The 24,225-nt window shown below is 39.7% G+C and overlaps 1 protein-coding gene across 1 annotated transcript; it reads right to left on the bottom strand.

Annotated features, from left to right (window-relative positions):
* Nucleotides 1-1,061: 1,061 nt before the first annotated feature.
* CUNH10orf88 (chromosome unknown C10orf88 homolog) lies at nt 1,062-18,721 on the bottom strand. Its single transcript, XM_003794085.3, has 6 exons — nt 18,540-18,721; nt 17,299-17,502; nt 16,209-16,281; nt 11,694-11,900; nt 5,045-5,487; nt 1,062-1,358 (listed from the first exon to the last, which is right to left on the bottom strand). The coding sequence occupies exons 1-6, from the start codon at nt 18,695-18,697 to the stop codon at nt 1,124-1,126; spliced, it is 1,320 nt and encodes a 439-aa protein (XP_003794133.1). The 5' UTR covers nt 18,698-18,721; the 3' UTR covers nt 1,062-1,123.
* Between the last annotated feature and the right edge of the window lie 5,504 nt (nt 18,722-24,225).

Here is a 24,225-nt window from a genome sequence, read left to right as displayed (position 1 = left end):
AAGGGACATGCAAACCCTGCACTCACTATGGGCCAGACTGTGTTCTATACACCATGTCACCTTTATAACACAATAAAAACGGACAAATAGTGTATAAATTACTCCTCCTTTTAAAGAACAAATTTGTTAAAAACATTAAATGAGATATCCCTTTTCTTAAAAATAAAACATCTTATGCAAAGATTAGTTGAAATAAGATAGTTCTATTAAGACAAGTAGCTTCTAGAGTGGATGCCTTTATTTTTATATGCAAATATATCACCTTCAACAAATATGCAATAGTTATAAGATATGAAAATTAAGTCTGCCAGAGAGAACTGCAACCTCTCAATTCATCTGCCTTAATCCTTCCATGCAGAGCCTTGGCATTTCACACGCTACACTTGGCAGAAAAGGACTATGTGGGAGAACTGTATGTACCAATTGTTCAAAAAGAGAGACTTCCTTATACTCTCCAGGATTACAGAGGCCAAATGAGATGACTGCTCTTGTTTTACACAAAACACCAAATCCAAAGTACTAATCCTAACAAGGAATAGGCTGACGCTGATTGTTACTTTCCTATCTACAGCTATGCTGTAATGAAACAATCTTAACAGCCCCTGTGTCAACCAATTTTATAAATGCCAAATATCACATAGTACCCATTATCTCAGATAAATAATACAAAATGTAAATTGGCGATCTACATTAAAGGTTCCAAATCTGAAGTACCCAATTTTCTGAGATAATTAGGGAAAAAAAAATTAATTACTCTAAGGATAATTTTTCACATTGCTAAACTATGTATTAAAGTCCTTGAATAAATAAAAGTCACTTCAAACACATATACAATACAAACTAATGAATACATTAGAAATTCTTGAACATTTTAAACACTTGAGAGAGAGAAAAATATTACTAGTGAAAATAACTTATGACGGCATCATATTAACTTTTAGTATACAGTACTGGATTTACAAGAAAAAGTGTAGTAAAAATTAACACTGAGGTCACCTTATGTATGTTAAGATTACAATCCTTCAAAGGACATTCAATCCTTGCTTTTCATAAGCATTTTTGGGTTTTGGCTTTATAATAAATATGTAATAAATATCTGTAGTACATTGTATATGTAAAGCGCTTATCTTTCTCCATTTGAAAGTCTTTCTCCAGAGTCATAATGTCTTAGTGGTATCCCAGTGGGCGGGGAGCTGGGATTTTGCAGCAAATCCATTAATAAAGCAATCTTATCATCTATGTGCTCCTGGAGTTTACATATTCGCTGATCAATGTAGTCCACAAGTTTCTTTTCCATCAGTTCCATATTTTTAGAAAGAATCTTTTCCAAGTAGGAACAAACAGGTTGCTCTTCCATTCTAAAAACCAATTAAAACAAATGCATCAATCTTTCCTAATATAACAAAATAACCAAGTTTACAACAAGCAGCCAACATACACGGCTGAAATTTGTTTAACTGTACTGTATCCTTACAATGGGCTCCCAGGTTCCAATGTAAGTAAAAGACAGATGACCATAGTCCTGAATGCCCAACACATTCTTAAATTCTTTTATTAAGTATATAATTGAAATGGAAATATAGAAAAGATGAACCCTTAAAGAACAATCCTTTAGAAAGGGCCTTTTTGATATTGAGGTCCAAATCAAAACTGTTCTTGCCCAATTTTTTATAACGTCAACATGTTGGGCCAGGTATGGTGGATCACACCTGTAAATCCTAGCACTCTGGAAGGCCACGGCAGGTGGAATGCCTGAGCTCACAGGTTCAAGATCAGTCTGAGCCAGAGCAAGACCCCACCTCTAAAAATAGCCAGGCATTGTGGCAGGTTCCTGTAGTCCCAGCTACTTGGGAGGCTAAGGTAAGAGGAGCTCTTGAGCGCAAGAGTTTGAAGTTGCTGTGATCTATGAAGCCACAGCACTCTACTGAGGGCAACAAAGTGAGACTCATCTTAAAAAAAAAAGAGTCAACATGTACATTTTCCAAGTACTTCCCCCAAGCAAGTCTTTAATTTAAAACATTTTTTCTTCTTTCATACAAACAGCCTTACCAAAAGTACCTGAAGATTTCCTAAGCTGATACACAAAACACTTAAAAATTTAATTGGAATGAGTAAATTAATAATAAATAAAAAGCACACCAGTTCCTAACAGTCACAATGGACACTTAGTACAGTGAATCTCAGAGTGTGGTCCACAAAACTCTAGGGTCTCCTTGATCCTTTCAGGGATTAATTCAGTGAGGTCAAAAGTTACTTTTATACTAAGATGTTATTTGACTTTTTCATCCTCTTATTCTCATGATTATATACTGCCATTTTCCAGGGCTACAAAATGTATCATGTCATTGCTCTGATGACTAATAAAATTTGCAGTTGTGTATTCTTTGCTAAAGTTTCTTAATAGGCTAACCCAGTTTCCTCTCAGTATTGCTACTATGCTCTAACCAGCTGCGTTGATTGTACATGCCATAACGCAACATATATGACAATGCAGCAAAAGCTAAACCATAAAGATCTGCACAAGGTTAAGACAACACCATTCTCATTGAACTTTTTTTTTTCCTTTGGAGACAAGAGTCTCAAGCTATTGCCCTGGGTACAGTGCCGTAGCATCACAGCTCACAGCAACCTCAAACTCTTGGGCTTAAGTGATTCTCTTGCCTCAGCCTGCCAAGTAGCTGGGACTACAGGCGCCTACCACAATGCCCAGCTATTTTTTGTGATTGTTGTTTTAGTTGTCCCAGACCGGGCTCGAGCCCGCCAGCTTCAGTGTATGTGGCCGGTGCCCTACCCATTGAGCTATGGGCACCACCCTCATTAAACTTGTTAAAAGGGCTGGGCTCAGTGGCTCATACTTGTAATTCTAGCACTGTGGGAGGCTGACATGGGTAGACTGCTAGAGCTCAGGAGTTGGCCACCAGCCCGAGCTAGAGTGAGACCTCCATCTCTAAAAACAAAAAAATGAGTCAGGTGTTGTCGTGGGCACCTATAATCCCAGCTACTTGGGAAGCTAAGACAAAAGGATCTCTGGAGCCCAATTTTGCAGTTCCTATAAACTATGATGCCACGGCACTCTACCCAAGGTGACAAAGTGAAACTGTCTCAAAACAAAAAAACAAAATAAACTTCTTAAAAGAATATTAGGCTTTTTTTCAGAAAGCTTGTCATTTATGTTTATACATAGTGGGTTTGCTGTTATTTTTAAACAAGTACTTTTATATAGCCTACATAAAGATTTTTGGATTCTTCAATTTTTAAGACCAAAAAAGTTTCAGAACCACTACTCAAAAATATTATCAAGGAGGGTTTTTTCTAAAACTCTACTGTGAAATAATCTGTGTTCCCCAGTACTCTTGACTCAAATGTCCCAAGGGTTACATCTTATCTAACCATGTTGTAATATGCAAACCAGGAAACTGATATTGTACAAGGTGTATAGTTCAATGCCATTCAATCACATGTATACATAGTTATTTAAATACTACCACAATCAAGAGACAGAATTATTGTTTAACTACAAAGGTCTCCTTCCTGCTACCCCTTTATTGTCAAATTCACTTTGCCAATCCCCTCCTTCCCTAACCTCTGGCAACTACTAATATAGTCTCTGTATTTATAATTTTGTTATTTAGGGAATGTTACATAAGTGAGCCTATACAGTATGACTTCTTGAGATCACATTGTTTTTTGTTTGAGACTCACTGTGTCACCCTTAGTAGAGTGTGGTGGCATCACAGCTCACAGCAACCTCAAATTCATGGGCTTAAGCAATTCTCTTGCCTCAGCCTCCCAAGTAGCTGAGACTACAGGCATAAAATTCTATTTCTTTAATAGTTATAGAATTATTCAGACTATTTCATCTTGGTTGAGTTGTAATTTTGTGTTGTTGCATCAAAAAATTTCCTCTTTTCTAATGTAATCATTCAGTGCTATAAATAACCTAGCCAACCCCTTTTTAACTGCATTCCCCAAATTTTGATCTGTTGTATTTTCATCCATTTCCATGTATTATTTTTAATTTCTGTTCAGATTTCCTTGAACCACAGATTTAAGTGTGTGGTTTCATTTCCATGTGTTTGGGAATTTTCTTCTTGTCTTTCTGTTACTGACTTCTAATTCGATTCACTTATGGTCATAGAATATACTTTGTAGGATTTCAATCTTTTTAAATCTGGTTAAATTTACTTTCTGACTGAAGATATCTGTGAATCTAGCTATCTGTGAATCTTCCAGAGACACCTGAAAAACCTGTATATCCTGGTATTGTTGTTATAGCCTTCTGCAAACGTCAATTCAATCCTGTTGGTTGCTAGTGGTGTTTAGTCACAAAATAATTGAACTACCTCATTTTCAGATGAAAACTCTAAACTGAGGAAGATACTATGAGAAAAATACTATGGCAAAATGGTTAACTCAAAACTATGACCAGAGTCCTAAATTCCAGTCTAGAACACTATGCTGACACACTACACCTATGGAAAGAATTAGAAACACCATAAACATTCACCTACCAAAACAAAGGATTAAGAGACCAGGGGATAAAAGCTTGTATAATACAAACAAGTATCCTAATATAGTTTATTACCATTCAGTAATTAACCTAGACCAAACATAAACAACAAGGAAAACCATTTACAATGGCATCTTTAACATACCCAGGCAAAAAATAATACAAATGTAAATTTAAAAATGTGAAGATTATGATTCCTATAGCTCCTCTCCATCCATACAAAATCAATTTCTACTCCAACTCTTAGCTTAGCTTATAACTATACCCCACACCCCTTCACACAAAGCCTGAGAAGTGTGTAACACCTCTAGTCATAGGCACTTTATTTCAGAGCAATCCATTCTACCTCGTAGTTATTCCCTCTAAGTGTAATAACGGTAAAATGTAAAAAGGAAAAAAAAAAAAAAAAACAGCTGCTAAAATTTTCTCTGGAAACAGATTTTCAGGCAGTAATCACTGAGACAAATCAAATTCCTTCATCTGATTCTCCCACCTACCAAATTCAAATGACATTTGTCTTAAAATAATACTTACCCAACACCAAGATTGCCTTCACTGGACTTAGTGAGATTCTCCTTATGTCCCACACGGAGATGGTTAACTTGACTACACAAATTTTGGAGAAAAGGCAGCAACTCAGAATTAGATATATTTGAGCTGTCACTTGCTTTCTTTGGTAAGAAAGAAGATACTGCACTTTTAAGATCATTTTCAAGAAGCGAGAGGTTTTGTGGCATAATTTTACATTCATCAAGGTTTGTAGGATTCCCTTGACCAGGTGGCTGTGTACTTTTATCAATATAAAGTTTTAAGTTTTCAGTCATGTTTCCAGATGTCAATCCAGTTCTAAAAGGAAAAGGCGTGGAGGATGACTTGTCTAAAGCTCCTAAGGTAGACGATGATTGCAGCCCAACCATATGCTTGTATCCAGTATTTCCCAACACAGACTGAAGCTGCTCTCCAAGGGGAATGCAATTCTAAAGAAGATAAATAAGTACACATTAACAGACATGATACTGAAGCCTAACTTTTAGAGTAGTTATTATGAGTCAGGCACTGTGCATTCTTTTATTTGATTTCAAAACATCCTTACGAAGCAGATTATCATTACTAGCCTGATATTAAGTAGAGAAGACCAAAGCTAACGATGACCTGGCCAAAGTAACACAGCTGGAAGTGGCAGGCAGAACTGGGACCCAAGCTAACTTAACTCCATAGTCAGGGCTTTTAATCATTACACTGCAGCTTTCCTAAAGAAAATACTAAAATACATACTAGCACACATAGGAAAATTACACTGACATATTTTAATGTGTTCACTACAAAGGCCTCTTTAAATCATAGCAATAAAATATAGTACTCTCAACTGAGTCATGAGAATTGATAATCTTCCTAGAATTCAATTATATTATGCCAAACTTTCAACACATGATTAGCTACTCATTTTTACATATTTATATCTTTTGTAATGAGTTTTTCGTGGAGGCTACACACATAGGTGTACTATTTAAAGTTTTACATTCTATGGGTATATTTGTGGCACTTTGAATGACTGAAATGTGCTACCACTTAACTGTGTTTGCTTTAAGAATTGTTGGGATACTAAGAGTCATTTTTGTAGCCCCAACTCAACTGCTTGTGCTGCATTATTTCCAGAGAAGTTTCTGACTTACCTTGTAGAGAAGGTTACAATATCGTTTATGTTATTCTTCCACTAGAGAAAGGCAAAGTACCTAGGCAAAGTTAGTAGGCCTAAGTAACTCATAAGGCATAACGCTCTATTCTAAATTCAAAATATAGAAGTCTACTATAGATTCTTATTAGGGGATAACATCCCATGCTTATTGCTGTTCAATAGCTGGTAAGAAATAGATTGAAACAAGTGACACTCAAGATTAGCTAAAGAAAGTCAGTTCATGTATTCATCTAGATATTCTAAAAAAGTATTGCCAGACTAAGCCAAGCCAACATTCATTTATTCAGTAAATATTTACCAGGAATTTACTCTGTGCTAGGTATGGTTTCAGGCCCTGGAAATACAGCAGTGAGCAGAACAAATTAAAATTTCTGACCTTATGGCGCCTACACGACAGGAGCGTAGGAAGCAACAGACTACACAGGAAGGAAGAAGGAAAATACATCATAGGATGGAGATGGTGATAAATACTCGAGGGGAAAACAATGAGGTCCAGAGAAGGTGGGAGAGGAACTGTAATGTCATAGCCCCATTCAACTGCCTTCACTTCACCACATCTTAGAAAAACGCTCTTTGTAGAGAAATGTTAGCCTTTTGTCAATGTACCTTGTTTTGTCAAATTCAAATTTTGAGTAAACCTGAATATTTGAATATTCCTGAAACAAGATAGATTATATATAATTACACTTACAAAAGTTAACATTAGACAACTTTTCATAAGGTCAAAAACCTTTACTCGTTCATAATGGAAAAACTCATTTATTTCTCCATATTTCCATAAAACATATTATAGACAAGTAAACAACTGTAATGATATTTATACTAGAGTAACTGATTATAAAAACTAGTCATTGGTAAGACTGAAAATGGTATAGCAGTTATAAAAAAACAGTAGAGGGTCCACAAAAAACTAAAAATAGAACTAGCACATGTACCAACAATTCCCCTGGGTATCTATCCGAAAGAACTGCATCAGGATCTCAGAGAAGACACCTGCACTCTGGTCTTCACTGCAGCACTATTCACAAGAGCCAAGACACAGAAAACCCCAATGTCCATTAACTAACGTAGTAATAAGAACATGTGGTGCATACATACAATGCTGTTCAGCCTTTAAAGTGAAGGAAATCTTGTCATATGCAACAAAATGACAAATGTGGAGGACATTACACTAAGTGAAATGAGCCAGTCACAGGAGGACAAATAATGCATGATTTCACTAACACGACTTACCCCAATTGTTAACCTTGCAGAAAGAGAGAGGAGAAGGGGGGCTGCCAGAGGCTGGGGGAAAGGGGGAACAGGAAGCTAATGATCAATAGGCAGAAAGTTTCAGCTACATAGGATGAATAGGTTTTAGAAATCTGTGTAACACTATGCCTGCAGTTAACAGTATCATATTGCGCATTAGAGAATTTAAGAGGGTACTTCTCATGTTAAGTGTTCTTAACACAATGAAAATGTATCATATTTTCTGAGATGTGAGCTCTTTAGGTGATTTTTTTCTCTTTAGATTACATACCAAGAAATTCACAGGTATATGTATATGCCACTACGGGAAATGAACAAACCACTAGTGACTGGTAGCTATTCTTTTTATATGAGCTTTTTCGATTTTAATTTTTACTTGTCCTGACATTGTTTTGTGAGCTGCATCAAATCCTCTTGAAAGGAGTTCGTTAAATACATATTAGATAATTTAAAGGCCTACCTTTGCCAGAATAACTCCACTTGTAGAAATTTACCCCCAAAAGATACATGAACAAGCATACAAAAACAGATGTTCAAGTTCCTTCGATGTACCACTATGCATGCTATCAAAAAAATTTGAAGAAACTTAAACAAACATTCGTGAATAGAGCTGACTGCATAACAGAATATTCAGACAATCAAGGAAGGTTTTATTGCTTAGTAAGAGGCCTATATATCCTTTTAAGTGAAAAATGTTACTTAGCACTGTATGTAACCTGAAAGCATTAGACAGAATTATGTCCATACATTTATACAAAGATATGTACAAAGCTTCATGTATGTATATGTGTGCACATAAACTATACCTGCTGTGAACAATGAGATTTCTGAAAAAAAAGAAAAGAGTCATATTGATGATTCTTACCCTGCGCAGGCCTAGGCTAATGTATATGTTTGTGTCTTTATTTTTAACAAAACATTTAAATATTAAAAAAAATACTAAAACCTTTAAAAATAGAAAAAGCAAGTATAATAGGTATATACAGAGTTTTTGTGGCTGAGCACCCATGCTCAGTGGTTAGGGCGCCAGGCACATTAAATTGGGGCTAGTGGGTTCGAAGCTGGCGAGGGAGGGAGGGAGGGAGGGAGGGAGGAAGGAAGGAAGGAAGGAAGGAATGAATGAATGAATGAATCTCTTATTTTAGAGATTGAGGTCTCAAGATATGACCCAGAATGGTCTCAAACTCCTGGCCTCAAGTAATCCTTTTGCCTCCGTTTCCTGAGTAGCTGAGATTATAGGCACAAGTCACCCCATGCAGTGTTTTACTATACAGAGTCAAGATCACGTTTAGATACACAAATACCACCGTGTTACAACTGTCTATACTTCAACACAGGAATATACTGTAGAGACTTATAGCCTAGGACAAGAGGTCCTAGGCACCATACAACTTAAGGTAGGCACACCAACTAGGTTTGTGAAAGTGCACACTCTAATGTTACACCAGGCATCCTCAAAGTACAGCCCACAGGCCACATGCGGCCCGCCTAGGACATTTATCCGGCCCAAGTGTTTTTGCTGCCGACTTGTCCCAAGGACCAGAGTCCGGCCCTCCAATGCTCTGAGGGACAGTGAACTGGTCCCCTGTTTAAAAAGTTTGAGGACCCCTGGTTTACACAATAATGCAATTACCTAAGGATGCATTTTTCAAAATATATCCCCATCATTAATGGGGGCATGACTGTATACCAGGAGTCCTCAAACGTTTTAAACAGGGGACCAGTTCACTGTCCCTCAGACCATTGGAGGGCTGGACTGTGGGCCCCAGGACAAGTCAGCTGCAAAGCAAGATAGGCAGTGGTGGGAAAAACACCTGGCAGGCCAGATAAATATCCTTGGCGGGCCGCATGTGGCCTGTGGGCCATAGTTGAGGATGCCTGCTGTATTCATATACGTACTTAGATCCATAAACAAGATAGACAAGTGTCTGTATGCATGAAGTTTACACTTTAGTGAGATTAGCAAACAACCAATACATAAAAAACAAACTGATCAGAAGAGCACTGATGAGACTATGATCCACATATAGATCTGGAGGTACACGTGACTTTAATCTGGGTGGCTGGGGAAGGTCTCAGTAAGTAACATTAGGCAGGCACAGTTGGCTCATGCCTGTAATCCTAGAACTCTGGGAGGCCAAGGTGGGTGGCCTGCTAAAGCTCATAAGTTTGAGAGCAGCCTGAGCATGAGTAAGACCCCCATCTCTACTAAAAACAGAAAAACTGAGGCAAGAAGATCACGTGAGCCAGAGTTGGAGGTTGCTGTGAACTATGATGCCACAGCACTTTACCCAGGGTGACAGCTTGAAACTGTCTCAGAAAAACAAAAACAAAGGTGTAACACTAAAATGAGATCTGAATAATAAAAAAAAATGTAGACACCAAAATATCACAAGGCAGGCAGTCTGGCCTGAGAACAGTTACAAGTTCAAAGGTCCTAAGGAAGGAACACATTTGGATATTTAGGGAGTACACACATCAGAAAGTCTAGGGCAAAGTGCCCAAGGAAAGGTGGCTGAAGAGGCTGAGGAGGCAAGCAGGACCCGTATCTGCAGAGGTCTGGGGAAGGGATCAGGCTTTATTCTAAGTGTGGTGGGACTCACTAGCAGGGATTGCACAGGGGGAAGATGACATCTCTTCACCCTTTTGGAAGTTTTGTTCTGGGTAAACTGTGGACAATGGATTATATCAGAGCACGACCATGCAGGAACCCCCTGAGGCATTCAGGTGACAGAATGGTGGAGGAGGAAGAAAAGTACAGATTTCCTTCTTTTTTGCAACCCTCCTTCCTGCGGTTTCCAGAGTCTTCAGCTCTCCTGGTTCTCTTAACTCTGCCCATACTCCAACACTTGTACTAACTGAATACTTAACGGCATTTACAAGGAGTTCTTTACTTGCACTATATAAATGTTCACATCAGTACTGTAACCTTTATAGTATTACTTAAATTGTGTATATGAAGAATTCGCATTGGCAAAGTATCAATTAACTTGCCAAACAGAGCAGAATAATAAAAGCACAAGAACCTGAAGTTGCTTTGCCTGACACCAAACCTTCCTCTTGCTACTCTATCACACTGCCTTCTACTCTGCCCGCTCCCTTTCCCTCCCCCTGTATCCTTATGAAACACAGCAACTCTCCAAGGGTCTGTCTGCCTTGTTTCTGTCTTTGTTAGCTACTGAGTACACTGCTAAACCCCCCTTCCAGCCACTGAAGGCTCACTCTACTTCTCCCAATCCTGTGTTTCCAAATGCTTGCAACATCTATTTAACTAATGTCTTATTTAGAGCTAACTCTCACTGTCACCAAAATTAAACTCCTTTTCCATCCAAGTATCCTCTTCCTTTGGTTGGCATTTATACATACTGACATCATCACACTCAAAAACAATTTCACTTTCGCTTCTCCTTTTCTCCCACATCACCAATATTAAATTAGTTGTCAAGTTCCAATGGCTCCCCTGTTTTAGCATCTCACAATCCAGCATCACTTTACTATGTCCAATCTCAGACCCTCGTTACCCTTATCTGGATAAGAAAAACAAACAAACAGCTGGTCTCTTTCCTCTAGTCTTCTTTTCTTGATCCACCTTACAAAAACAGTAGATTAAAATTTCTTGAAACATAGGTCAAAAGCATTCACAAATTTAAAATAGTATTCAAAGCTCTCTGTTTGAGCTCTAATCTACTGTGAACTTCCCCGGTCACTTCTTTGCTCCAGAGACAAGAACTGCTATTCATGTCTCAGTTAAAACTACTTCTTTTAGCATAGAAGATTTTATCCTCGTTTCTCTTTGTCTGAAATGGCCTCCTTCTAAAATTGACGTGCCTAATCCCACTCTTCTTCTTTGAAGGTCTAGATAATTTCCTTTAGTAAGCCGTTCCTAGTCTACCCCATCACCACCTACTTACATGTTCTAGACTCCTACAGGCTATAGACTAACTCACTATCTTTGCACTCTCTGAAGTGCTCAAACCTGTGTCTTATTCCCTGGGAAGATGCTTAATAAATACTTTGTAGACGAATGAGCAGATAAATTCATGAAAAAGTGTGATGATCTACAGTCAAAACGTTTTGTAAGAGGGTAAATCTATAAAAATGTGAGTTTTACAAAACTAAAGGTAACAGTTGAATCAATAAAAATTCAAAACCATTTTAAGTCACTACATTTCCTTATTAAAAACCATCTTCTTGAAATTTTTAATAGTATCTGGAAAGAAATCCATTTCTACTTACCTGCTGTTGTAATCTAACCATATTCATCAATTGCTGAGCTCCAGGTGATAACTTTGACCCCATAGACTCCATTATGCTTCGGACCTTGTCAAGGTCTATCCTTGATCCTAGAGCAGGACAGCTTTTTGATGAATTTCCCAAAACTGATCTTGTGTGTACCACAACTTTACTGATGAACACACATTGCTTTTCACCAAAGGACAGCAACTATTATAAAACAAAAAAGTTCCATAAAGTAACGGTATTAAAAACCACCACCATTTAAGGTCACTTCTTGGCATTACCTAAACAAGGATGAAGTATTCAAGAACCTAAAAAATTATCTTCAAGTGTAATTTTTCTCTAGAATAATCATGGGAAAAAACTCCAATTTATTGAGGCCCAGATGAACCGTTTAAATTAAAAAGTACTTTCAAAAACAAAGGACCAAATGGCTGGGCTCAGTGGCTCACACCTGTAATCCTAGAACTCTGGGGGGCCAAGGCAAGTGATCTGCCTGAGTTCATGAGTTTGAGACCAATCAGAGCCAGAGCGAGACATCATGTCTAAAAATAGCTGGGCGTTGTGGTGGGCGCCTATAGTCCCAGCTACTTGGGAGTCTGAGAAAACAAAAAACTATACCACATGTAAAATAACAAAAATGCAGAATAAGGTTTACTTAGTTAAGTTACTTAGTTTACTTAATTCCTTAAGGCAATTAACAATATAGTAGCCCTCTTTGATCTATGGGGCTGCCTGAAACTGTAGACAGCACTGCACGCTACATGCACTGTGTTTTTCCCTAGACAGTCCTAACTATGATAAAGTTTAATTTATAAATTAGGCACAATAAGAGACTAACAACAATAATAAAATTATAACAATATACTTTTAAAAAGCTATGTGAATGTAGTTTTTCTCTCTAAAATACTTTGTTGTATTGTACGCCCCTTCTTCATAGATTCTCAGCCCTTTGGCTAAGATCAAGTATACTCACCCTTTTTCTTGGGAAGTATGAGATGATAAAATGCTGCCTAATGAGATGAACTGAGGTGAGTGACTAAGTGTTGTGACTTAGAGTTAGGCCACCTACTGACCTTCTGATGTTACGTATGGCTAATAAGTAACTAACAGGTATGTGTTACTAGACAGAGGAATAATTCATATCCCAGGCAAAATGGATCAGGATGGCATGAGATTTCATCGTGCTACTCAGAACAGAACACAATTCAGAACTTACAAATTGCTTTATTGCTGGAATTTTCCATTTAATATTTTTAGACCACGGTCCACTGCAGGTAACTGAAACCATGGAAAGTGAAATTGCGGATAAGACGGGACTACTGTATACTCATCTGAGACCTTAACATACCATGCTTTCCATGAATTGTTTAACACAAAAGAAGGCTGTCCCTAAGTCCATTCTAAATGTCTGCTGAAATACTACATGCAGTTCAGTCTTTTAGAATTTAGAACCGGAAGAGAATGTCAAAATGTTGTATCAGAGCTTGCTAGACAACACATTCTAAGAGTGATCTTCTCACCTGTCAAAAAATACTTAATTACTAAAGATTGGGCTTAGAATCCAGCTCCTCTGGCTTCTATCCCAGCAGTTTTTCCAACATTTTATGCTGTCTATATTTCTTTTTAAAAATCTTTCTTAGAGATGGGGTCTTGCTATTACCCAGGCTGGTGTGTACTGATAAGATCATTAATTCTCTGCAATCTCAAACTCCAGGGCTCACATAATCTTCTGGGATTACAAGTGTGCGCCGTGATGCCTTACTTTTTAAGGTTTTTTTTGTAGAAAAAAGGTCTTGCTATGTGCCCTGACTGTTCTCAACTCCTGCCTCAACTTCCTTTAGTAACTAGGATTATAGGCATGAGCCACTACCCCATTTTGTCCATATTTCTCAACCAAGAGGCATTTCATGTTTAGTAACTGACAAAAAGTTAGTAAACTGAAAAGACAGGCTGTAGAACCAGACAAATCTAGGTTTAAATTATGTCAGGTACTCAAAACCTGTGTGACTGTGGGAAAATGCTAAACCTGAGGAGAAATATAAGAGAGAATAAAATAACAATGACTTCATGTGGTTGCTGTAAGGATTATGTGTTAAAATTTCCACTATCTACCACTATGTAAGTGCTTAAAAATTCATGTCAGTGACAAGTCTTTAACTTTCATATACTACTGATCTAGAACAAGCTTTCTGAATGAAATAATTATTTGTACTCCCAAGAGAACAATTACTAAAAACATTTACCTGCAGAGACATGCAAATCCATGTCACACAAAGAGATAGGTCAATACAAATACTTGATCTAAAAACTCTTAAGTGTGTAATCCCCCCTGCCTTTCTCATCATCAAATACAGTACATATAAGGTCTGACAAATAAGTCTGTGAACTTATCCTAGAAAAGCGCTGCATACCTCACTGCTGAATGTCACTGTGGGCACCTTCAAAGGTCTCCCCTGGGGAAGCTCTGCACTGACGCCAATGCCCAGTCCACTCCTCAAAGCAAATGTGGAACTCTCTTTGTCTGGAATGGCCATCAAACCTGTTGTCTTGTTACCCTTGATGTCCTAAATGTCTTCCTTTCAATATTTCCTTTATCTTCAGGTAAAGAAAAAAGTCACTGGGGACCAGATCAGGTGTTCTGGGTGTTCCAATACAGTTATTTGTTTACTAACTACAATCTCCTTCCTAGACAGTGTGCCGTGTGAGCTAGTGCACCATCATGATGCAAGAGCCACTGTGTTGTTGGTTAAGATTTTAAGATTTCCCTGTTTCTCTACCGATTTTTACTTGGTCTGCTATGCTTCTCACAGTCAGCTGATGATTCTGATGCATAATTCAATAAATTTTTGCAATGATTTTCATCATTTCTGTTTGTGACTGGCCACCCTAACCTCTCTTCATCAGTGACACTTTCTCTTTCCTCAGAAAAACATTTAATCCATTTGTATACTGCCATTTTCTTCATGGAGTTATTGCCATAAACTTAGACTAACATGTTCCTGATTTCACTTCCACTCTTGCCAAGTTTAAAAGAAATTTAATGTTTGTTTTTTGCTAATTCAAGCTCTGACATTCTCATGGGGGCACACAAAAACACACAACAGTAACAAATGCCACTCAATAAGACACCACCACACACTGACATGAACACAGCTGTGAGACACTGATATACCAAGGTTATGAAACCTTACTGAGTTGTTTGTACAGTGCTGCCAACATAAGCTCAAGGTGGCAAGTTCACAAACTTAATTGTCAGACTTCATATTTTACTAAATCTGCTTATTATCTGTCTTACCCAACTAAAATATAAGCAACATGAGGGCAAGAATTTAGATTTATTTTCTTATTGCTAATTCCTAAATACCTTGTACATTATCTGGCATTAAGAGGCACTCTAGAATTTGCATGAATCAATCATTTTATTTAAATGGATTTAGAAACTTAATATATACTACCCAAAACAACATCTTTGAATAATCAGTTCTAAGAACTTGCTATCTGCCTGCTATGAAAATCACTTTTTTCTTATCATAAAAATCTCATATTCTTCTATAAGTAATAATGAGCACAGAATTATAGAGATAAAAAGAGAGTCCAAGAATTAATTTTCTTAAGCCACCTACATTTACCCATAAGGTAGATTAAGTCAGGTGAAAAAACTTGACCAAGGTTAGACCACTTGTCCATGATGGAAATGAATTAATGTTCAAGACTTAAGATTCCCAACTCAGTACCCTATCCCTACATGTGATGACCTCATTAAAATTCACCTTAACAATATTTTCATGCTGAAGAACAGTCCAATCCCTTACACTTTTTGGTTCCCTTGCCTGAAACTTCTCTAATTCTCTTCTTGCTTGATAAATAGGGCCAAACTGTGTGTGACTTTTGGCATAAAGATGAAAAAAAAATGTTTTCTAGCTCAGTTTTCCAAGGTTTCAAAATATAGCACTGTAATATTAACATGTTAACAATACATTTTCCATAAGTTAAAAAATGGCTGCATTTTAAAAGAAGATTTCAGTGTTAAAAAGGGTTGATAGTTTTTTAGAAAAGTAATTTTTGGCTGGGTGTGGTGACTCCCTGTAATCCTAGCACCGTGGGAAGCTGAGACAGAAGGATCCCTTGAGCTCAGGAGTTCAACACCAGCTTGAGCAAGAGCAAGCCCCCATCTCGACTAAAAATAGAAAAAATTAGCTGGGTGTTGTTGTGAGCACCTGTAGTTCCAATTACTGAGAAGGGTGAGGCAGGAGACTCACTTGAACCCTGGAGTTTGAGGTTATCAGCTAGGCTGACACTAAAGCACTCTAGCCAAAACAACAGAATGACACTTGTCTTCTTAAAAGAAAAAAAAAGTGATTTTTTTGCATGTTTACTGAGTGCTTCTGAACTAAAGCCAGAAACCAAGTAAGACTAATTATATTACCCTATTACCAAACCAGCAGAAAATAAGTATAAATAGTACAAAAACAATTTACTTGCCAAATTTGTTAAAATTTACTGAAAGCTTACCTTTATTTTACAAGCATGTGTAGAGGACTCCAATTTTAGATAATTTTTGTACAAAATGATCTTTCCATGTTCACTAAAAATAAAAAATATTGTTTAAAATTTCATACATTATCACTCAAAAGTGAATATTTCCAGAATAATATTTAAATCTCAAAATTCAGTTTTCCTGCTGAGGCATAAACAGTTTAAACTCCTGTGAGAACTGAATTACTCTGCCCAAGGACTGAGTCTACCACTTACTAGCTATATTAACAGAATTAAACTTGATAACATATATACAATCATGAAGCACAGAGAATATTTTCAAATTCAATAAACATAGTAATTATTTCCAATATGAAGGATTCATATGTTTGATTCTATTAAAGACAGATTGGTGCAGAATCTTTGTAAAAAAATTATAAATTCTAACAGTCTTCCAAGAAGAGGGTATGTTCAAAGTTCCACACTAACTGCCAAATTAACTTCTGGAAAACAGAACCCGATGAGTTAAACAAGAGACACAAAAAACTTAGCAGAACTTCATCATCCTATTAAAACTCTTCCACTAACTAGCTCTAACATTCTATCAATTCACCTCCACATTGTTAGCTCTAAATTTCCCTATTTATAAAAATAATTAAGAGGGCAGCGCCTGTGGCTCAAAGGAGTAGGGTGCTGGCCCCATATACCAGAGGTGGTGGGTTCAAACCTGGCCCTGGCCAAAAACGGCAAAAAAAAAAAAAAAAAATTAAGGGCTCAGTATGATAATCCCAGCGCTCTGGGAGGCCAAGGTAAGAGGATCACTTGATCCCAGGAGTTTGAGGCTTCAGTGAGCTATGATCTGGCTACTGCACTCTAGCCCCCGGTGACAGAGCATGTCTCTGTCGCCAAACAAAACAAACTAGACCGATCCAAACTGACTATAAATAAGACCCCTTACTGGTCTAATCTGCTATATTGTCTTTGAATTTAAAAAAAAAAAAAAAGTTTTTACTTCTCTCCCTAAAGTATGGTGCCTGTGGCAGAGAATCAACAACCTCACCGGAAAGGCTGTGGATAATAAAAACACTGATTCAAAAGAACACTTTCACTTGTACAAGTCACAAACCTGTCATCCAGCACAGTACCAACACTTTTGCCTCTGCTGGTTCCACAGTACTCCTCTCCTAAGTAAACCTCCATATTTCTTGCAGAACTTAAAATGCCAACAGAAACGATTTCTTCAGCTCCGTTCGGGTCATACTTTAGGTAGAGGAAGCAAGGGTTTTCATCTTGGCTGTATAGGCTTCTCTTCAAAATCACTAGACTCTGGCTGAGAAGAAAATTGGCAAAAACATTATATAGTACAGTTCTCTGAACACTGCTCAAAACCCACTTACTTACTAAGCCATGGACATTTCTACTAGCTCACTTCCACTTGCCCTTGAGATCCAAGCACCCCACAAATACAGAATTCCTAGAGAAATGTAAGCTTAAGACGTCAAGGCTTTCCCCTTTCTTGTTTCTCCCAGTGACTGACCTTCTACTCTATTCCCTGTAATTGATTCTCAGATAATTTAAATAAATTTCTCAGATAAATTTACTGGACACTCGTTGTGTGCATACAGGAGTGGGTAAGAGAAGACAATAAAAGACAAAAGCCTATCTGTTTCAAATTTAAGTTGATGGTGCTCCTCTAGAGTTGGCCTTTTCAAAATGCCTGTTTTAGTCGACAGAAAGATTATCTGCTTGGGGGTAGATGGGCAGATTGATTTTTTTTTTTTTTTTTTGAGACAGAGCCTCAAGCTATCCCCCTGGGTAAAGTGCCATGGCATCACAGCTCAAAGCAACCTCCAACTCCTGGGCTCAAGCGAGTCTCCTGCCTCAGCCTCCCAAGTAGCTGGGACCACAGGCGCCCGCCACAACGCCCGGCTATTTTTTGGTTGCAGCCATCATTGTTTGGCGGGCCCGGGCTGGATTCGAACCCACCACCTAGGGTGTATGTGGCTGGTGCCTTAGCCACTTGAGCTACAGGCTGAGCTGAGCCCGGCAGACTGATTTTAGAACTGACGAGCTCTCAAGCCTGACAGAGGGGGACATTTATGACATTCCGAACGTCCAGGTCACTTTTCCCCGCTCCCCGGAGCCCCCAGCTCGCACACCCAGAGCCGCGGCTACTTCGCGGCCGGATCTACCCCCGGCCTTCCCCTGACCTCGCCCCCACCTCGCAGCCGCCGCTTCCTCGCACAGAGCCCGCACCAATTCCACTCTCGGGCCCTGGGCGCAGACCCCGTCCCCTTCCGCGGGCCCCCTCCCTCAGGAGCGTGGCTGTCTCCGAGAGCAGCAACCCAAGCCCACGGCCCGGCGTACCCCGAAGTAGGCGGCGCTGGCAGTTCCTCGCAATCAAAGTCATGGGCGCCGAGACCAGCCTGGGTGAGACTTTGGATTAGGGCACCGCGTGCGACAGCCCACGAAGAGGCCAGCGTTAGACCGCGGGTCACTCCCGCGACCTCAGTCCCGGTCTCCATTGTGCCGCCTCCAGCCAGGCCAGCCCCGCCCCGGAACCTCTCTTCCAGGGCTTGAGTTTCCGCTAGTGCAGCGTGGAAGTGAGGAAGCAGAGCGACTTCCGGCTCGCCGAGCTTCAAATACCCGCCGCCTGTGGCTTCTGTGGGAAGAGACGCAGCTAGCGTAGGGACGCATGCGCAAGCCATCAGGCTTCGGGGACTGCTTCAAAGTCAGCCCCGCAGAGAAAAAGACACAGATGAAGGGTGGAGCATGTGCATCCACAGCCCCTCCAGCACCAAGGAGACTGCGCAGGCGTGGTGAGCTCCGCGCGGGCACGAGGACGAGTTTTCGACGTTGGTCGTAGGGGACCTGCGCGCGATCGGGACGACAGTTAATGGGGAGGGCTGGTCCAATGAGGGGCGTCTGTAGTCAGGTAGGTGTGGTCCTGTAGCTTCTCGAGCCTTCAGGATCAACTCCTGGCCTAGTTATCTTTTTAGACCACACCCGGGGCTTTTCCCGCCACCAGCCCCAGGAGTGTGTGGCATTTGGGGCGGCTAGCACAGAATGCAGAAAAGTGGGAGATAGAACTTTCCAGAAGCCATGCAGGATGGGAATGTGGACAGTGTGCTCCCCCCCCCCGCCCCCCAGCCATCCTCTTCTTATAGAGGTGTGTGCAGATTATTTTTCCATCTTTTGAAAAAAAAAAAAAAAAGAAATGAGATTGCAGAACAGGGGATGTCAGAGTTACAAAGTTGTATTTAAGGCGATAGTCTCCAGAAAATAACGTTTTTGATCACCTGTAATCTGTTGTCTCAGAACTTTGTTTTGGATTCATGATTCAGTGCAAATTACTTTTTTGCTTAAGTTTTCGTTTGAGTTTAGATATTAGGACATGTACCCTCTAGTTATAAATAAGAACAGAGTGATCTTTTGTATTCTTTTTCCCTGTGTTGGGGTGGGGAAAATGATGACTTAATGTATGGTAAGTAAATTCAACCTAGTTGAAACAGAAAATCCACCAAAAACCTAATATATACAGAGCACAAAAGATTCAAATCCCTGACTGTGAAGGTCCTAGTTGACAAAGATCTTTTTAATACTCTAAACTCATCCTAAGTTGTCTTCATTGTTTCTGTCCTACTTCCTGTGGTCATAAACTAACTCTGATCCGTGTTAACATATGTGGACAGTCTAAAGGAAAATAGGCTGTTCTTCAGAAACGCTAATCTGCAATTTCATGAGCAAGATCAGTATTGAAAACTAGATTTTTTTTTTTTTTTTTTTGCAGTTTTTGGCCAGGGCTGGGTTTGAACCCACCACAACTAGCATATGGGGCTGGCACCCTACTCCTTGAGCCACTGGCACTGCCCTGAAAACAAGATTTTGACTTCCTTAAATAAAGTAGAATGACCAGGAATAGAAAACTTTATAAAGAGTCCTATGGTCAACACTTTGTTTTATTCCCATACATCCTGTAAGTCACTAAAGTCTTCATTTTCTTTCTTTTTTCGACAGAGTCTCACTTTGTCACCCTTGGTAGAATGCCCTAGTGTCATAACTCAAAGGAACCTCAAATTCTTGGGCACAAGTGATCCTCATGTGTCAGCCTCCTGAGTAGCTGTGACTATAGGTGCCAGCCACAACACCAGTTATTTTTAGAGACAAGGTCTTGCTCTGGCTCAGACTGGTCTTGAACCTGTGAGCTCAGGCAATCCACCCACCTCAGCCTCCCAAGTGCTGGGATTACAGGCGTGAGCCGCCATGCCCAGCTAAGTCTTAAAGAAAAACTTTTAGTATCTTTCTTCATCTCTGCTGCTTCTGTTTCCAAGCACCAGCTTCAATCTGAACAATTTCAGGAGTTCATTTTCTAGTCATTGGCCTCTATTCTCCACCTCCATTTCTTTCTCTGCACTGTCCTATGTTCCTTGTGGTATTTGATGTGCTTGATTGAATCAAGAACATCTTCATTCAGCATGGCATACAAAGAGCCTTCCTGCTCTGCCCCCTGCCTACCTCCCACCTAAACTGCCATTTCTTTTTGTTAATGAACCCACAAGGGTGGGTCACTGTTGGTCACTGCACAGGAAGCCAATTCTGAGATCAGGCTTGTCAAGGAGGAAAGGATTTACTTCAGAGGACAAGTCAACTGGGACAGGGAGGCACATGGTTAAGGGTTTTTATGGAGGTGAAAATGAATAATGCATAGGGGACTCATACTCCTTGTATGTTTGGGGTGGCATGCAGGGCATGAAGTGCAGTGAGGACTCATGCTGGTTCATATGTCCCATGAACAGAAAATAGTTCTGGTCCCTCCCCAGGGTGGGAGTTTCAGTATTACAATGAACTAGGGGTTAATACTGTTCATTCTTCCAGCCTTGTGTGCAGGCTCAGTGCCCTCGGTCACAATCTGCCCTGGTGTATCACTTATCTTGACTTTCTCCAGCAGTAAGGCACTGTAGTTATCTCAGGGCTGCAAAGAGGTTCTGCTGTTTCCTGGGAAAAACTCAAATTGTTATCAGTGAACAAAAAATTACAAAGTTCTGTTCAGCAGTTTGTACTAAGACCCCTCTGTCTCTTCTCTACTTTTCCAAGAATGCGTTTGCTAGGTCACTGGAGCTGAGATAATGCTGTTTCATCCCTATCCAGTCAAGGACACTCAGCTGCCTGCTTCAGTTCTAATGTGAACACTAGAAACTCCTTTGGAACATGAGGGAGCTAAGACACTAGAGAATTGTAAAATGTTGTTATGAAACCAGTCACATTTTCTTGCTTATTCAAAACCAAGCTGACCTTCACTTTGCTATAGAATTAAACTAATTCCTCTGTGCTACTCTTAGACTTTGTAAGTGTTATAATTCCCTTTTGATCTCATGCTTTGCCAGTTTACATATTTGTGTTCCCCACTACCTGTAAGCTTGCTGAAATTAGGAATTATTTTGTTCCCAGTGGGGGTGTTGTGTACAGGTTTATTGTTTGGAATTGATAAGCTAGTGAAAGTTAGCTGACAGCCAAGAACAGAAAAAGGCAAAACTAATAAATTCAGTTTTACAGTTTTTCAAAGTCTGGGTAGTTAGGTTTCAGAGCTGACCACAATCTTTTTTTTAATTATCCTACATTAACCTTCAAGTAATGACCTCAACCTTAATATGATAAATTGCTCTTGTCATGAATTACAGATGATTTTTTGCTTTATTTTTCATCTTGAAATAAATCATACAATACATGTTGGAGGCGTCCCACCAGTGTCACCAGGATAAACTATGCAATTTGGAGGCTCTATTTTGAGCATTCTGCTATAGTTTATGGTATATAAGAATTCAGTATTCTCTTTAAGAGCATATCTCAAATCTGTTTTCAGAATATGAGCCAACATATATTTGAAAAGAACATTTTGGAAGAAAATGACTTAGTGCAGTGGTTCTCAACCTTCCTAATGCCGCGACCCTTTAATACAGTACCTGTGGGTCACGACTCCCTCTGACTTAGGGTATTAATTTTCTTGAGCATATTCATTTAGTGATGCCACAGTTTAGATTTTTCAACGATCTTAATTTTACATAAAGTAAGTTCTTACTGTATGGGAACTGCCCTTTACCCAGCAAGGAGTAACTTAACTTCCCTTTCAGCTACTTGGGTTTTACTTTCTCCTCTCCCTTTTTTATAGGTCCTACAGTTGCTAGGAATTCCTTCTCACCTTACCTCACTGCTGGGCGTACAGTTAAGGAAGGAGTGGAAAAGAGAGAACTCACTATCTCTTCCCCTTCTTCATTTATAGATACCCACTCTACCTAATAACCACTGTTCTGGTTAACAACATTGGATTCTGTATGGTTTTCAGTACAGCCTTTCTGAGGAAATGTAGAAATGTCGCAGAGTTTCCTGAACTATAAATGAGTCTGTGACCACATCTATGATTATCACCTATGTGAAACCCTTTATCCTAAAACTGCTATATAGTGAAGGGATGTCTAGGAGGTTCAAACCCTGCAGCTTCCACAGTAACTGGCTTGTGACCAGCTCCAGGGAGATAACCTGTAACCCACTGGAATGCCCTTCCTGATTAGAGTGTCCTTGGACCCCACCAGCTAGCTTATATTAACAGTATAATGTATAGTGAATGGCCACACTTTACCAGTTTGAGCTATGGAGGGGCCGAAGACTGGTACTACATACCTCCCTGACTAACCCACAATATAAACCTTGGACACCAATGCTCAGATGAGCCTTCCTGGTTGGCAATACTGTGTACATGTTGTCCCACATCATTGCTGGGTAAATTAAATGCCATCCATACAAATACGCTGGCAGTGGACAACTGGCAGCTTGCACCTCGTCTCTCCTGCATTTTCCATGATGTGCCTTTGCTATGCTAATTTGAATCTGTATTCTCTCACTATAATAAACCATAACCAAGAATTAACTGCTTTGAGTTCTATAAGTCCTTCTAGCAAATTATTGAAACTGAGAGTGGTTGTTGGATCCCCTGATCATAGGTGTATGTCAAGAGTTGGAGGCCGGGCACAGTGGCTCATGCCTATAAGCCCAGCTCTCTAGATGCCAAGGTGGGTAGATTGTCTAAGCTCACAAGTTCAAGACCAGACTGAGCTAGAGCGAGACCCTCATCTCTTAAAAATAGCCGGGCATTGTGGCGGGCACCTGTAGTCCCAGTTACTCGGGAGGCTGAGGCAAGAGAATTGCTTGAGCCCAAGAGTTAGAGGTTGCTGTCAGCTATGACACCAGGGTACTCTACTGGGGGTGACAAAATGAGACTGTCTCAAAAAAGAAAAAAAAGAGAGTTGGACATTCCCATTAGTAACAGCAGTTGATTCTCAGTGGGAAAGTAATTAAGAGTTTTATTGGGGGACTGTGTCTGTCTTTTTAAAAGAATCCCATGCTAATCTTACATGCTTTTCCTGCATCCCTGCCTCTGTCTACATCACTATCCTAGAATCTTAGTAAAGACAGTAATTTAAAGTTTGAGGAAAAAAAAATTTTTCTTTTTTTGAGGCAGAGTCTCAAGCCGTTGCCCAGGTTAAAGTGCTCTAACATCATAGCTCACAGCAACCTCCAACTCTTGGGCTTAAACAATTCTCTTGCTTTAGTTTTCTATTTTTAGTAGAGACGGGGTCTTGCTTTTTGCTCAGGCTGGTCTCAAACCCATGAAGCAATCCACCTGCCTCAGCCTGTCAGAGTGCTAGGATTACAGGCATGAGCCAAGAGGAAAATATTTTTAAATACAAAGACAGGCGTTAGGAATCACATAACCATGTCTAACTGAGAAATCTATGGCCTTATAACAAAGTCCTTGTGACCAAGCACAGTGGCTCACGCCTGTAATCCCAACACTCTAGGAGGCTGAGGCAGGTGGATTGCCTGAGCTCACAGGTTCGAGACCAGCCCAAGCAAGAGTAAGACCCAGTCTCAAAAAATAGCTGGGCATTGTGGTGGGTGCCTGTAGACCCAGATACTCAGGAGGCTGAGGCAAGAGAATCGCTTGAGCCCAGGAGTTTGAGGTTGCTGTGAGCTGTGATGTCAAAGCACTCTACTGAGA

The sequence above is a fragment of the Otolemur garnettii genome, unplaced genomic scaffold, assembly GCF_000181295.1.
Source record: "Otolemur garnettii isolate 467f Iridium unplaced genomic scaffold, OtoGar3 scaffold00075, whole genome shotgun sequence".
Lineage (NCBI taxonomy): Eukaryota > Metazoa > Chordata > Mammalia > Primates > Galagidae > Otolemur > Otolemur garnettii.
This window is presented reverse-complemented; position numbering and strand designations above follow the sequence as displayed.

What these genes read in the sequence shown, in the direction of transcription:
- CUNH10orf88 (XM_003794085.3), bottom strand. Translation starts at nt 18,697, where the DNA reads ATGGAGACCGGGACTGAGGTCGCGGGAGTGACCCGCGGTCTAACGCTG. An exon ending in GGTACTGTGCTGGATGACAG is followed by an intron (nt 16,282 to 17,298) that starts GTTTGTGACTTG and finishes TTTTATTTTTAG; the next exon opens with TGAACATGGAAAGATCATTT. An exon ending in CACATGCTTGTAAAATAAAG is followed by an intron (nt 11,901 to 16,208) that starts GTAAGCTTTCAG and finishes GTTTTATAATAG; the next exon opens with TTGCTGTCCTTTGGTGAAAA.